General features: G+C 36.9%; 1 protein-coding gene across 2 annotated transcripts; it reads left to right on the top strand.

The window, feature by feature from the left end:
- The first annotated feature begins 6,892 nt into the window (after positions 1-6,892).
- Positions 6,893-14,862, top strand: LOC107770628 (protein DA1). 2 transcript variants are annotated; one of them, XM_016589953.2, is made up of 12 exons: positions 6,893-7,199; positions 7,826-7,977; positions 9,626-9,710; positions 10,105-10,324; positions 11,086-11,206; positions 11,794-11,877; positions 12,376-12,495; positions 12,574-12,786; positions 12,898-12,960; positions 13,079-13,197; positions 13,472-13,530; positions 14,320-14,862. In XM_016589953.2, the coding sequence occupies exons 2-12, from the start codon at positions 7,867-7,869 to the stop codon at positions 14,628-14,630; spliced, it is 1,506 nt and encodes a 501-aa protein (XP_016445439.1). In that variant the 5' UTR covers positions 6,893-7,199; positions 7,826-7,866; the 3' UTR covers positions 14,631-14,862. The 2 variants fall into 2 exon arrangements, with proteins under 2 accessions (XP_016445439.1, XP_016445438.1); XM_016589952.2 differs by lacking the exon at positions 6,893-7,199 and adding an exon at positions 7,305-7,423.
- Positions 14,863-17,061: the final 2,199 nt, after the last annotated feature.

Here is a 17,061-nt window from a genome sequence, read left to right as displayed (position 1 = left end):
CCTCACAATAACTCGTATACATCCCCTCGGGCATATCTTACCATCACTCATGCCTCCCAGTTACTCAGCACTCAGCACTCGGCACTCAGTAGGTACCTGCGCTCACTGGGGATGTACAGACTCTGGAGGGGCTCCTTCAGCCCAAGCGCTATAACAAGCCAACTCATGGCATCAATCAATCAGGTCCTCACCTATATCAAAACATGTTGCGGCGTGCAGCCCGATCCTATAAATATCCTCACAAATCAGGCACATGGCCTCACTCAGTCATAAACCTCTCAAGCCACTCGATCTCTCAGTAAAAATAGGGTACTCAGCCCAAAATAACATTTATATTCACCTAAATAGAGTATTAAAGACTGAGTTACGAAAGCAATAAGTATAACATGACTGAGTATAGATTTCATACCCTCAGAACTAGATTTACAATCGTTACTTACCTCAAGCCGATCAAATCTCTACTCCACGATGCTCTTACCCCTCGACTCGGCCTCCAGTCGCTTCAAATCTATTCACGACCAGAACAATACAATCAATATGCACTAATGGGATGAATTCCACAAGAAAAACTATTAAATTAGACGCAAATCCCGAAATCCACTCAAACCCGCCCCTCGGGCCCACATCTCAGAATCCGAAAAAAGCCACAAAACTAGAAAGCCCATTCACTCACGAGTCTACTCATACCAAATTCATCAAAATTCGACATCAAATGGTCTCTCAAATCCTCAAATCAAACTCTCCAATAACCAAGCCCTAACCCCTCATTTTCACTCCTAATCTTCACTAATTACATGATTAAACAATGAAAAATCACCACATATACGAGTATTAGGGTTCAAGCAACTTACCTCACAGATAATCCCTTGAATCCCTCTTCAAAATCACCTCAAGCTCCAAACCCGTCTTAAAAATGGTGCAAATGAGCAAAATTCGCGAAAGGTTCAATTTATACTTTCATCCCAGGCTTTTCGGCACTTGCGGCCTAAATTGCACACTTGCAGTGCCGCTTCTGCGGAAGTCACTTAAGTTTTCAAAGCCACACTTGCGCCCAGGTGCGATTCGCACCTGCGGGCCCGCAGATGCGACAAATCCTCCGCATCTGCGACTCCAGCGACCTTGCACCTGCACCTGCACCTACGACCTTGCACCTGCGTCTCCCCATCCGCAGGTGCGGAAACAACAGCAAACTTCATAAATCAGCAGCAACAACTATCTCCCGACACCAAAAACCAATCCGCCAACCATACGAAATATACCCGAGGCCCTCGCGACCTCAACCAATAATACCAACAAGTCACATATTAACATACAAACTTAGTCGAACCTTCGGAACACTCAAAACAATATCAGAACACCAAATTACCCTCAAATTCAAGCCTAAGAACTTCTAAACTTTCAAATTCCTCAAACGACGCCGAAACCTACTAAATCACCTCCGAATGACCTAAACTTTTGCACACACATCACAAATGATAATACAAACCTACCCTAACTTCCAAAATTTCATTCCGACCTTGATATCAAAATTTCCACTGCCGACCAAATATGCCAAATTACAATTTTCGCCAATTCAAGCCTAATTCTACCACAGACCTTCAAATTACATTCCGAACGTGCTCCTAAGCCCAAAATTACCTAATGGAGCTAACAAAACTATCATAATTCACATCCGAGATTGTTTACTCATAAGTCAACATTCGGTTGACTTTTCCAACTTAAGCTTCTCATAAAGAGACTAAGTGTCTCATACTACACTGAAACCACTCCGGACCCAAACCATCCAACACGATATGATTAAATACAACTGAGGAACAAAAAAGGAAGCAGAAATGGGGGAAATTGGGCTATAACTCACGAAATGACTGGCCGGGTCGTTATAGAAATCTATAGTAATGTGAGGAGTAATGTACTGCTAAAAAGACCTGTAGTTACTATAAATGAGGCATATGCAATAGTAACAACGGAAGAGACTCAAAGATACTTGGGTGTTGATGATGCAAATAGAGATTCCTTAACTATGTTGGCAGGGAGGACCCAAGGCTTCAAGCCTAAGAAAGCAGGGCTAGTCTGTGAGCATTGTGGGTACAAAGGACACCTAAAGGAACACTGTTATAAAATTGTTGGATATCCAGCTAATTTCAAGAGTAAAAGGAAACCAGCAGGAGCAGGAGGAAGAACCTATATCAATAATGCAGCTGTAGACGAAAGCAACCGTGGTGGAAGCCTTCCACAAGGACACGTCCTGACAGAAGAATAATATAAACAACTGGTGTGATTGCTGAACAAACCATCCGGTGGTGAGAGTTATATCGATATGACAGGTATTGTTGCTTTATTATCTAGTGCTTCCTTAAGAGAGTGTATAGTAGACTCTGGAGCAACACACCACATTACTTGCATTAAGGAGGTTTTAAACAATACAAAAGGATTAGAGACAAAGGAAGGAAATGACGTGCAATTACTAATAGGAAGTAGAGGTGAGATAACACACACAAGGGATGCAGTGATTTTAGAAGATCAATGTATTAAGGATGTCTTATATGTGCCAGATTTTAAGTTTAATCTATTATCTGTAGCAAAGTTAATAGAGGACCTTAGATACTTTGTTGGATTTTATCCTGACTTCTGTTTATTACAGGAGCTTTACAATGGCAAGGTATTGGGAATTGGTAAGAAGTCTAGAGGTTTGTATATGCTGAAGGAAATGGGTGTAGCAATAGCAGCTGGATTAGTATCAAAAGAACACATGAGAGTGCACTTTGGCACTTCAGGCTAGGTCATGCTTCATTAAAAACTATGCAACACTTTTCATCTCTACAAGGCAGAATAAACACGAGACAATTAGAATCTTGCACTATATGTCATTTAGCTAAACAATATAGATTGCCATTTCCTGTTACCAATTCTAAGTCCACTAATATTTTGGAACTTGTTCACCTAGATGTTTGTGGACATATAAGGTACGCACTTATGATAAGAAAAGGTATTTTGTTACAGTTTTTGATGATTTCAACAGATACACTTGGGCCTGTTTGATTCAATCAAAATATGAAGTTTGTGTTGTGTTGAAGAATTTTCTGTCTTTAATTCAGAATTAGTTTGGTGTGTGTATGTTAAGATTGTAAGATCTGATAATGGGACTGAGTTCTTAAATGCACAGTGCAATGAATTGCTGTCATCTCTTGGTATTTTACACCAACGTAGTTGTCCTTATATACCCCAACAAAATGGGATGGTAGAAAAGAAGCACAAACACATCTTGGAAGTAGCCAGGGCACTGAAGTTTCAGAGTGGGGTTCCTATCAAATTTTGGGGTGACTGTGTGATGACTGTTGTATATTTGATCAATAGAATACCTTCATCAGTGTTGGCAGGAAAAATACTTTTTGAATTATTATATGGCAAGATTAGCAGATTGAATCATCTAAGGGTCTTTGGCTACTTATGTTATGCAAGCTATCTGCCTAAAGGAGACAAATTTGCACCTACAACAAGGAAGACAGTCTTCACAAGTTATGCTGAAACTCAGAAGGGATATGTGTTATATGATATAAAGACACAGTCCTTTTATGTTAGTAGAGATGTTCAGTTCAGATATATACTACTTCCCTTTCAAAATGACAATTGTTGAACAAGGTGATCCATTTCTTCAGCAACCAACTCAGCTCATAATATCTGATCCCTATAACAATGCTGACACTAATTCTCATGATCACCCCATATCTCTAGCACCTCCTGCAGATGCCTCCCTCTCTGAAGATAATGTTGAGTTTGACATTGTGGATGCTCCATTACATGATCATCATATTCCAGATGTTATTGAATCAACTGATGAAGCTAGTGAGCAACTGAGCCAGTAGTTACTGAAACTAATGAGCAACCTGCACCCACAGTTATGCCACAAGATGGTGTTCCTCAATGCACCAACACAAATATTCCATATCCAATCATGTTGGCTATTCACACCTGTCTACCCCATATCAGTCTTATCTACAAGCTTTCTTAGTTCTCACTGAACCTAGAAGCTTCTAGGAAGCTGCAACTGACAGGAATTAGATTGAGGTAATGAAGCAGAAGGCTAAAGCTCTTGGGAAAAATCAGACTTGGAAGGTGGTATCCTTACCACCAAGAAAGCAAATAGTGGGTCAAAATGGGTGTACAAGATTAAATACAAGGCAAATGGAGAGGTTGATAGATTCAAAGCAAAGTTAGTAGGCAAGGGATACACTCAACAGGAAGGGCTCGACTACCATGAAACTTTCTCACCTGTGGCAAAAATGGTCACAATTAGGACAATCATTGCAGTAGCAACATCAAATGACTGGCCGTTATTTCAGATGGATGTTAATAATGCATTCCTCCAAGGTGACTTGGAGGAAGAAGTCTACATGAAAATGGTTCAGGGTTTCTAGCAACAGGGACAGTACAAGGTCTGCAGGTTGTTGAAAACCCTATATGGAATCAAACAAGCTTTTAGACAGTGGAACATAAAACTAACTACTACTCTTGTGCAAGCTGGATATATACAAAGTCCATATGATTATTCTCTTTTTACTAAGAAAAAATGAGCTTATATTATAATCATTCTGGTGTATGTGGATGACCTATTAATTATAGGTAGTAATATTGACCTGATACACGAGGTAAAAGATTCCTTGCATGGTAACTTCAAGATAAAGGACTTGGGGGAACTAAGGTATTTTTTGGGTATAGAAGTGATAAGGCCAAAAGAAGGAATAGTTCTTAATCATAGAAAATATGCTTTGGAGTTGATATCTGAAGTAGGGCTTAGCGGTTGTAAACCTGTTTCCACACCAATGGAACTCTATCACAAGCTAATAACTATAGACTATGATAAGCATATGGGAATCATTGAAGATGTAGAGTTGGAAGATATAACAACATATCAGAAACTAATAAGGAAGTTGTTGTATTTGACAATCACAAGACCAGTCCTATGCTTTGCAGTGCAGGTTTTGAGCCAATTTATGCAAATGCCAAAATAGTCTCATTTGAATGCAACAATGAGGATTATAAGATACATCAAAGGTTCACCAGCCCTTGGTGTATTCTTGAAGAAAGGAAAACTCATACACTCACAGCTTACTATGACTCTGATTGGGCTGCTTTCCCCAATACTAGGAGATCAATCACAGGCTATGTTGTGAAGTTGGGAGACTCATTGTTGTCTTGAAAATCTAAGAAACAACAAACAGTTAGTAGAAGCTCGGCAGAAGCAAAATACAGGAGCATGGCAGTTGTAGTTGTAGAAATCATTTGGGAAACAAGATTATTGGGAGTGAAAGTGCAGAAGCCAGTACATCTACATGTGATAGCAAAGTTGCGATACAAATAACAGCAAATCCTATCTTTCATGAGAGGACACATCATATAGAGATCGATTGTCATTTTGTGAGAGAAAAAAATCAAGGCAGGCCTGATTACTACCAACTACATTCCATCCAAGCAACAATTAGCTGACTTGATGACCAAGGGCTTTGGAACAGTACAACACCAGCTACTACTCTCCAAGTTTAGAGTGCTTAATGTCTCTAACACTCCAGCTTGAGGGGGAGTATTGAGAGTCAGGGGTCAAAATATAATTGAAGAAAGTTCGGGGTAGTTAGTTGTATATGTAAATTGGGTTATTATATAGTACAGTGAATCTGGAAACTAGATACACACTTGAACATAACCGACTTTCTTCCTAACTGTACCCAGCTCATTTTTTCTCTCTCTCTAGATTCTTCAAATTTGATCAATGGTAATTGTTGTTGCATATGTCATGAAGTGTTTCAATTACTCATTCTAGCTCAAGTTAACAAAGTCTGATATTTCATTTGCACTTTAAAAATAACTATGTTTAATAATAATAAGGGCTTTTATTTTAGTGTTTTCCCTTCCCAATCACCTATGAGAGGGGTTCACATGGCTTATTAGCTATTGCTACAGAGAAATCCTAATATTTTGTTAGCATTGTTAACACTTGGCACAATTACACAGTACAATTTAAACTTTTGACCTCTTTCTTAAAATGAATCCACAATCTAAGGAAAGTTTCTTCTAAAAAAAAAGTGAAAATTTCTCATTATACTCGCATAGAGGTCCAAAACTTAAAAAAATTGACGTGTTACCTTTCCAAAATATAAAAATATAAAGTTTGAAACTTGCGTGCCAGTGATAAAAAGCATGAAAGTTTTGGGGGGAAAAAGATACTAAAAATAATGAAAGGACCCACCCGACGTATTAACTTCTGCGATTTTTCCATTTGGCAGTCCACACGCACAAAAAACCCAAAAGAGGATTAAGTCAATTTATTTTAATATCTCAAACAGAAATGTAAACCCAAACCTCTTTCTTTGACTCCTCGTTTTTCAACTTGAATTTACGTATAGTCTAATTATCATAATTTTTCTAAAATATTAAACCATAGCATAAACATAACAAGTACCCCTCCAGCTAAATCCTCATTTATGTGACAATATTGATGGAAAAATGACATTATATAACTGCTCTAAAAATAATAGTCGAAAATATATATTTTTTATAAATAGGTGAGCTCTCATGACATTGTGGCTACGAATATAAATAGTTTCGGCTGCGAGCTAAAAGTGATGTTTGTCCATTGATTGAGTACATATTTAAAAAAAAAGACTTTTTAAAATTTATAATATAAATTAATATATATATATATATATATATATTTGTACAATTATAATTTTCTTTTTAAGAATAAAATTTAAAGATAATTTTTTTTATATATAATCTATTAAACTGACTAAAATACTTTTATAAATTGCAAATGTAATCTAAACTTAAACATAATAGTATCGCTTTGACCAAAGTCCATGTTTAGGCATATAAGTTTTAAAAAAGAGTATTTTTAAACGTCTCTTCAATAGCGTACATTTGCTCTGTACATAATTTTTATTTTTTCTTCTTTTCAAGCTTGATTCCGTGAGTAAATAGAGTTTGAAAAATAATCAATTTTTTAAATCATTAATATCAATTGCTTCAATATACACGGATAAATGCTTGAATGGGGGTGACTTCTGAGGAAAAAGTAAAAAAAAGATTCTTTTGGATTGAAAAAAGAAATAAAAAAGGGCAATAAAAGGAATAATCTTTAGCTAATTGATCTGGGTACTTTTTCTTTTTGCTAATTGTTGCAGATTCTAGGGCTCTTTTGGTTCAAGGTGAGTTATTTATCTCTTTTTATTTGTTTAATCCGAATGTTATGTTTTTGATTGTTAAAATGGACATGTTGAGCTGGAAGAATCTAACTTTTTTTTTGGGTTCATAGCTGCTTGCTTATAAATACTTTGTTCTTATGAATAATATATTTTTCTTGTGTTTCCTGCAAATTTTACATAACCCCTTCTGAATTCTTGAGTTTTAAGCTCCTTTTTTGGTATGGGTGGTAGGTGATTTTTGTCTATTTCTTATATGATCTGTTGTTTTTTTTAGTTTAGTTACATATTCAAAGTTAATTCATCAAAAAAATGAAAGGACTGAATGCTATATTGATGTCATCTCCATGTTTTTAATTCATTTTAATTGAGTTAGATGTTTGTGGTCCGATCACATTGATGATCAAAAAACCAAAGGGTGTTAGTTGGTCTATATGAGAAAATTGAAAGCATATGGGAATTTTCCCAATTTTGCGTTCACATTGGCACGCCATGAATTTCGCAAGTGGAGAGATGAATAAGTTTTATTGTGTGTCATGACTAGCAGCTCAAATGTTGAGCTGGATATTTTAGTGTTGAAAATTAATTTTGTTATGTATATACGTTGGCACTATATTCATGTGTTCCTGCAGGTAAAAGCATTGCTGACAATGAGCCACTAGCATTTCACTTAATGGGCTGGCTGAGCAAAATTTTCAAAGGTTCCAACCATAAAGTTTCGGAAGGCCAATATGACTGGAGATGTGAAGGACATAAAGAAGAGGATCACCAATCTACACCTGGGGTAAGTGTTGCGCTAAACTAGTGTGCAATGAGCTCATCATCCAGATAGACTAGTGTCCACCCGACATACCTTTGAATTGTTTACTTTATTTCTGATATCGTTCAGAGTATTTGGGAATTCATATTACCAAAACTTAGCAAGTGTAAGGGCTTATAATTATCAGCTTAATAGTTAATGTGGCTTATATTTTACTGGTTCTGTTCATGGCAAAAGGCAGGGGTGTTTACTTGATTCCAAGTTTATAAGTCCAACAACAACCAGAACAACAAACCCAATGTAATCCCACATAGTGGGGTCTGGGGAGGGTAGTGTGTATGCAGACCTTATCCTACCTCGTGGAGATAGAGAGGCAGTTTCCAATAGACCCTCGGCTCATCGAAGCATAAGTTTATAAGTCCACTTACTTGAATACTAAAAGTCCATTCTAAAGTCTAGGGTGACATTTGTCTAAGCGCTAACAGGCCGTACAATCTTAACTTGCCATAGGCAATGTGAAGAAGGCTTTGAAATAGTATGCTTCTAATGAAGTTGTTGAAGCTGATTTAGATGTGAGCTTTCTGTGGACATTATGAATCCAGTGCCCCATTTGGTAATCGTTTTGGCTCATGCAAATTAGTGACTGCTCTTCTTGGCTTCTAGGATGAGTGACTGGACGGATGCTTTTGATGAGATTGATTTATCTAATTTGCTTGTTGTTGCATGGTCATTTGAAGCTTGTATTTAATTTTGACCTTTGTAACTTGGACATCTTTGTCCATCCCTGCTTGTAGCCTTGCACTGTCTTGTTCTCTCATTAATAAAATTCGTTTATACTAGAAGTCCTTCATATTGATATTAATCTCAAAACAAAAAAAAATCGCATTGTTTTCTGAATTTTCTGGATAAAGTGAATTGACGTACATGATTTACAATGTGTTATAATTTAGACCTGCTTAAACATGAATCCATAATAATCCACCATGTTGATATGCTAATTTTTCATCAAAATTTTGTTCACAGGATTTTGTAACTATTAAGTCACTAAAAAGTGTGGAGGTTAGGAGGTAGTTGAGCATATTTAGTCTACCAGTGTGAGGCTAGGCTGACAGGATTTAGTCATAGACTGCTAGCGGTCAGTGTTGTGTTCATACTATTCCGTTTTCATAGTGTCGGACCGTATTTACTGGTTATTATCTCTGCTTTCCATCTATTCACTGGTTCTTGTGATGTTATTATTTCCATGGTTTTTTATTGATGGTACTGATATATTGTCTCTTTTCGTTTTTTCGTCTTCTTGAGCCGAGGGTCTATCGGAAACAGCCTCTCTACCCCATCGGGGTAGAGGTAAGGTCTGCGTACACACTACCCTCCCCAAACCCTACTTGTGGGATTATATTGGGTCGTTGTTGTTGTTGTTGTAAGTCACTAAAAAGTGTAGCGCACTAGCGCCAACTTTATACACATCCTTGATACTTTATTTTGTGCTAAATTTGGTTCTTATCTTGTAATGTATGTTACTTCCCATTGCCAATAAATGATCGATATCCTCTCCGAACTATAAAAGATCATTTGAACATGTCATATTTATACCGTGTCTATATTTTTCTTTTTTTGATAAGCATATCGTGTTGATATTCTATACTGTGTTTGAACCATTTGTGTGCTCTAGGACTCTTGGTCAGAGACTGAAGAAATAGACCGAGCTATTGCAATCTCGCTCTCAGAGGAGGACCAGAAAGGGAAACCTGTGGTTGGTGAGTATTAGTTGCTTCTTAAAGAATTAAAATTGAAAGTTTGCATTCCTTTTGAGGTCTCTCCTATACTCTCATAATCAAAAGCATGATATCCCAGTTTCAGTCGAGTTCACTGCTGACATAATTTGGAACCCAAACTTTCCATTATGTGTTTCAAGGCTACTGAGAATGTCCATAGATGCATAGTTTAGCTCATCCATAGTATACTGCTTTTGTTCTATTGACATACTTCTTATTCTATGAAGAGTCAAACTTCTTTATGTTAGCTCAGCTATTAGAGTCGACTCAAGCATTCCATGGATGATTTTGGGAACTAGCTGCGCGAGTTTATTTACTTGGCAAAAAAAGTTTTGCTTGATTTTGCTAATTGTTCCTTTACTTTGATGTTTGCCAGACAGTGAATCACAACTGAAAGAAGATGAACAACTTGCCAGAGCTCTGCAGGAGAGCTTGAACGTCGAATCTCCACCTCAGCATATAAGCAGAAATGATCTTGGAAGTGGGAATGGATATGGTAATGGGCATGTAAGCAGAAACGATATCGGAAGCGGGAATGGATATGGAAATGGAAACTTCTATCATCCAATACCTTTCCCATATTCTGCAAGCTTTAGGTATTTGAAATCTTTGTCAATGTTTTGGAAACATTTTAACTCCAGAATACACCACTGCCAAACCTCATCTTACTGTGTGTCTTGGGGCTCCATCATCTCCATTCTTGCAGTATTTTATTAGTCTATATTTTTTTGTTAAATTTCCTTTGAAGTCAGCTAATATGTACAGTGGAAGAGCTAGGTGGAAAATCCAAAAGTAAAATGGACGTATCTTGAAAGCTTGTGGTTTAGGTAGTTAAAGTTGCAGTTGCTGCTATTAATTACCATAAACATAAAACCCTAGATATTTTACGTGTTTCCTTCTTGATCAACATGATTTCTTTTCTCTCTTTTTCTTTTCACCTTCTAAATTTAGTTGTAGGTGTCATTATGTAGAAATTTGTATTATCAGTTTGAGGAACAAAACGTTTTAATTTTGACCCTTTGAAAAGGATCAATCCTTTGATTATGTCTTTTGCTTTTAATTGTGGATGGCATGGCGAGACGCAAGAGAAGGGAGGTATAATTCCTTTGATTTTGTCGTCATTGTATTCTACCCTGTTCTCCAGTCTTTCCTAGCTTTACTCTCTCCTTCATGTGTGTACTTGTGTCACTGTATGGCTGAATTCGATAGTGGTCTGTAAGAATTCTAAAGTGAGCCTATGGATTTCAGTGAACATTCTGAATTCATCGTATAAGCAAATACAGAAGTTAGTTATAAGACATTAAGAATTGAATCAACATCTTTTAGACATAATACATACTATCTTTTTCTGTGGTAGGGTATGTGCAGGTTGTAGCACTGAAATAGGTCATGGACGGTTTTTGAGTTGCATGGGAGCCGTATGGCATCCAGAATGTTTTAGATGCCATGCCTGTAACCAACCAATATCTGATTACGAGGTGAAGTACTGTGTAATTTTTTAATTTTCTAGTTCAGCCTTGTTATTGTGGTGTCTACTGTTTTTGTTTTTCCAACTGTTTTCACAAAAAAGGTGCCAAGTCAAAGCATGAAATGTTGATTTTGGAAATTTCGGCAACCAAACAAGAATTGAATACTTTAAGGCGTGAAAAAGGTGCCACCGAGGGTGGGGTTGGGGGGGGGGGGCGAGCAGATATGCACTATAGATTACTACACACCTACTTACGAAGCAGTCATTTACAAAGTATATGACTTATTATAAAATGCTACTTTGGAAAATGCCTGACCATCAGAAAGCAATGTGCTCATTCTGAAAATAAGAGAAGCGATAGGAACCAATTTTTGGAAAATTCAATGGCAAGATAATATTTTTTTGTAATATATATGCATCGTCCATAAGGTATTCAATGCATTCTATAACCGAGTACTGATATAGTTGTTGGCAGTTATCATATAGTGTCTTGGGTAATGAACATAAACTGGCGATCATCTGTGAAGCGATAGAATATTTTAGATGACAAGTATATTCATGAAATCTATTTAACTTTTGGATGTATTAACTGTGCAGTTCTCAATGTCTGGGAACTATCCCTATCACAAAACTTGCTACAAGGAGCATTATCACCCCAAATGTGATGTCTGCAAACACTTTGTAAGTATGAAATGATTGTTATTAGCTGCTGTGGCAATAAACACCGCTTTCTGCCCATATATACTGTTTCCTTATTGCTTGATTAATGTCGATGAGGTTGTACATAGACTATTCTAAGTAGTCCTTAAAATAACTGTAGAAAAGAAAAATCTTGATTTTGATCCTAAGTTTCTTATCCTACCAAATTTCTGAAGTTCTGTCTTTTCTGGTCTTGAAATCATGGGTTGTTCTGCCTTTTCTACTGTAAATGTCATGTGTCTGTATAGTTAAATTATGGGTCTTCCTAGCGTAATAGGTGTGTGGTAGGTCTCTCAACATTTCAACTAGTAAGATCATTGAGGTAATCTAGCAACCTGAGAATCATTTTACGAAATTTTCTGTTTTGACCTCTTATTACAGTAACTTTGGTATTGGCTATCTCTTGTCATTTAAGAAACCTCTAGCTGCTGAAAATGCATCATTTCTTTAATATTCATTAAGTGTTTCCTACCTGTCCAGATTCCAACAAATGCAGCTGGTCTTATTGAATACAGAGCACATCCATTTTGGTCCCAGAAGTATTGTCCTTTTCATGAGCATGATGGTACACCCCGTTGCTGTAGCTGCGAGCGAATGGAGGTAAGGCTGATGAAACAGAACAGCCAAATCCTTGTAATTAACTTTTAATAAAGAGTAGCAATTTTGGTTTGCATGCAGCCACGGGATACTAGATATATTGCCCTTGATGATGGTAGAAAGCTTTGTCTCGAGTGCTTGGACTCTGCCATAATGGATACGAGTCAGTGTCAACCCCTTTATTATGATATACAAGAATTCTATGAAGGGCTAAATATGAAAGTGGAACAGAAAGTTCCTCTGCTTCTGGTTGAGAGGCAAGCACTGAATGAGGCTATGGATGGAGAGAGACATGTAAGTTTTTATGTTGCCGAATTTCTTCCCTTTTCATACTTGTATTTCTCCATATTGTTTCTGGAGTGAAAAATATGTCGCTTTATGTTTGGTTTTCATCCCTTTTGCTAGGGGTATCACCACATGCCTGAGACAAGAGGACTTTGCCTTTCTGAGGAACAAACTATCAGCACTGTAAGGACTTTAAGTGATTTCCATTTCTTCTCTCTTCATGGTTTTGAAAACTGAAAACTTAAATTTCTTTTTGTTCAAATGGTAAAAAACAGCTCTTACTTACCTCTAAAATTGGCAGATTCTGAGGCGGCCAAGAATCGGAGCTGGAAATCGGGTCATGGACATGAGAACGGAACCTTATAAATTGACACGCCGCTGTGAAGTGACTGCAATTCTTATCTTATACGGTCTACCTAGGTACTGTTTTATTACTTTGCTCTTCAAAGCTGTGCATCGGAATGCTACCGTTTTAACATTCTGTTTTAACAAACCTGTTTGGTTAGTCAGAATCACCTGTGTCCTTTCAGTATATCTCAAGAGATCAAAAACAAATCAAAATTATTTTTGTGTTAATGATGCACTGCAAAGTAGGCATTAAGCAAAGCAAAAAATAGAATGTCCCTTACTAGGGTTGTCGAAAAAGTTGAATAGATTGTATGTTACTTTCGATTTATGACATACATCTATGCAGGTTGCTGACTGGGTCTATCCTTGCGCATGAGATGATGCATGCATGGCTTCGACTAAGAGGTGCATTCTCATTTCTAGCTCTTCCTTCCTAATTTGTGTGCCCATCTTTTTCTTTTTGGTCTGCCCCTAATATAATGGCTGCTTCTCTAGAATAGTAGTAAATCTCAGTATTACATAACACACAATTCTATTGTGGAACCACTTTTTCCTCTCCCATCCCCCTCACTTTTTTCATTAGTGTATATATCTTGGATTCTCTGCTACAACTCATTAGAATCATTTTGTTTATTTGCCCTTCTTTAAATTTCTTCCCACTTCCAATAAAAGAAAAAAGTACTAAAAAAGAAGAGATGCAGTAAACAGAAGTGATAATTAAGATAAGTGTGATCGTATTTCAGTGGAGCTCAAATATTAAAAAGAGAAAAATGCACGTAGACAGTCTGAGATTGAATGTAACAGGGATATTTTTCTGGATAAAATGGGAAGTAATCGTCAATGGCATAAAAAAGAACGAGATTAAAAGAAAGAAAAAAAACACAAGAACAACAACTACAATAACAACTACGCCTTAGTCCCAAACAAATTGGGTCGGCAAGAAACATATAAAGCCTAAAATTCAAAAAAAGTTATGTAATACAAGTTCTTTTGGCGTGGAATGTGAAAAACATTAAGGAAATGCTCTCACTGGACCATCTAAAATCTTTCTGCCCATATTGGAATGTTACTTTCCTTTTTTTGAGTTTGTCTATCCCGATAGCTGTGCAGTTTATTGCTTACGATTATTGGCTGCAGTAGCTTTTATATGTGGTCTCCTGGAGTTTCTGATGTGGTCGATATGTCCAATTATAGGCTATCGAACTCTTAGCCAAGATGTTGAAGAAGGTATTTGCCAGGTGCTAGCACATATGTGGTTAGAAACCCAAATTGCATCCATATCAAGCAGAAATGGTGCTTCAACTTCATCAGGCATGTCATCGTCGAAGCCGGGGATTAGATCTCCTTTTGAGAGGAAACTCGGGGATTTTTTCAAACACCAGATTGAATCAGACACTTCACCAATTTACGGAAATGGCTTCAGAGCTGGTAACCAAGCAGTGCTTAAATACGGACTAGAAAGGACATTGGATCATATTCGGATGACAGGAACATTTCCTTTTTGAAACATTGAGCTTAAGGTTAGAAAGCAGACTCCATTCATTTGTCAAGAAAGAAGGTTGGTCCATTCATATTAGTGCCTTGGACCATGCCATATTATTATTATACCTTAGAAGTTCAGGAAAGATATAATTTTCAGTACCTTTGTAGAGTGATCTCAACACGACAAACAAGGATAGACACAAAACCAAAATCCATTCTTTTAGAAAATTAATGAAGTCTTGTTAGTTTGATTTCCTTTGTTGCATTATGCCTTTAATATAGCACATTAAAGGACCACAGTGAAAAGGGGATCGCCCAATGCTAACACAGGTGATTAGGAGTGGAAATGGGCCGGTCGGGTTGGATAATTGACGGGTCAAAATGGGTAATGAAAAACGAATAGATTATCCGACCCAATCCATATTAAATATGGATAAAAAAGGGTTAACCAACTGATAATATGGTTCTCGAATATGTTCACTTTTGGGAGAATTCCTATTCTCTCAAACTTGAGGAACCTCCAATTTGAGGCATTATAAATGTAAAAGTTAAACTCATTAATTATCTATTGATTAACCATTTTCTTAATGGATAATATAGTTCTTATCCATATTTTATCCGTTTTTAAAAAATTTATTATCCAATCTATTTTTAGTAGATAATATGGGTAATTAAATATTTTCTTTTAATCATATTGCCACCACTACAGGTGATGTACCCTACTGCTAGGATGTAAATGAGCTCCTTTGACTTTCTTTTCTTAAAGGCAGTAAACAATGCTACATAGAAACCTACGATTTACAACAAACAAAAGCCAGCAGCCACCTCCACCTACGATCGTTAGGTCTTGGGTTCGAGTCACGCTGGAGGGGAAGTGTGAAAATACTATAGACTTTCCTAAATTGGGAGGGAATTTAAAAATAAAAAAACAGTAGCAACTTCATCTACGTAAAAAAAAAATTCTTTGATCTTCTCCTCACAGAGGTGAATCTTGGATTGAACTCTATGGGTCTAATTTTCAATGTTCTTAGCATTGAACTCATTGTATTTTCTAAAATTATAGGTTCGATCTATTAGTTTTTATAGTTTTGATAGATTTTCACATATAAATTTATGTTCCGCGTCGAAAGTACTGGGTTCAGTTGAATCCGGCACTCTTATGGTGCATCCCCTCTTGTCTCCTCGTAACCTTAGTTGCCGGCGGAGGTGAAACAGTAATTATCAGTATAAACACCTCAATGAACTCATGTGGACACTCAGCTTGAGGGTTATTTTCAAATACACATGTTAATATTGTTGACTCGTTTTGTTTTCTTTGTTGATTCCTCTCGTTAGGCAGAGGAAATAGAATGTTTTGTGAATATGGTACACAGTTCAAGTAATGTTGGAGCCCATGAAGCAATACACATGCCCATTGAAGGAGAGGCCCACTTGAAGAAGCTGAAACTAATGAAGCCTCCTTAGTAGACCCAGTTTCTTTAATTTAACTCTTTACCCAACCCGGGTTGTATAAATATAAATACAGACTTTCATATTATTTTGTACATCTATTACACATTAATAAAATAGTTCTATTCATCTCATGCTCCTTTGTCTCTATACGCACGAATTGTATTAGAGTTTCTCTTGTAGTTTTTTACTCGAGTTCATGAGGAATTCGAGTGTTTTCATGGTATCAGAGCTCAAAATTGAAGATATCTGAGCATTCCGTATTGATCGATACTACCCTTGGATGCTGGTTTGTGGTTGCGAATTTTTTTGGTGGTGAGTCTGTTTCGGCGTTTTTGACAGTGTGTTCTGTTTAAACTAGTCATCGAAGTCCAGTAACTTTCTTCTGCTATAATTTTTGTCGTCTACATTTGCTTTGCTGTAAGAATTTATTCAATTTGTGAAAGTCCTAATTCCTTCAACCTCAACTATTTCTTCTTCTGTTGAACTGCCACACTCTTTGTACTTGTACCCGTCTGACTCGCCTGACACACTTTTGGTCACAAAAACCTTTAATGGCACGGGTTATGGGGGTTAAAGGCGAAGCATGTTGATTGGATTATCATGTAAAAATAAATTGGGGATAATCAATGGAACAATCCCTAAACCTAGTGAAAACTCTGTGTTATTTGAACCCTGGGTTCGTTGTAATGATATGGTGACTGCATGGATACTAAATAGCGTAGACACTGAGATTAGGGAGAGTGTGATGTATACAGTTTCTGCTCAAAACCTTTGGAAAGAAATCGAACAACGATTAGGAAAGCAAATAGGACTAAGGTGTTTCAAATCAGGAAGGACCTTGCTTCCATTTCCCAAGGGTCTTCTAAAATTGCTTCCTATTTCAGTCGTATTAAAAAGCTTTGGGATGAGTTGGCTTACTCAATTACTTATCCAAACTGTACATGTGGTTGTAAAGAGGTTTTTCAGAAGCTAGAAGAAGAGAAGCCTTTGCCCGATATTGAC

This window comes from Nicotiana tabacum, chromosome 16 (genome assembly GCF_000715075.1).
Source record: "Nicotiana tabacum cultivar K326 chromosome 16, ASM71507v2, whole genome shotgun sequence".
In the NCBI taxonomy this organism is placed as follows: Eukaryota; Viridiplantae; Streptophyta; class Magnoliopsida; order Solanales; family Solanaceae; genus Nicotiana; species Nicotiana tabacum.
This window is presented reverse-complemented; position numbering and strand designations above follow the sequence as displayed.

Excerpts from the sequence above, each read along its gene's own strand:
- LOC107770628 (XM_016589952.2), top strand. Across the intron at positions 7,978-9,625 it reads ATCACCAATCTACACCTGGG|GACTCTTGGTCAGAGACTGA; the intron begins GTAAGTGTTGCG and ends TGTGTGCTCTAG. Across the intron at positions 13,198-13,471 it reads ATCTTATACGGTCTACCTAG|GTTGCTGACTGGGTCTATCC; the intron begins GTACTGTTTTAT and ends ACATCTATGCAG.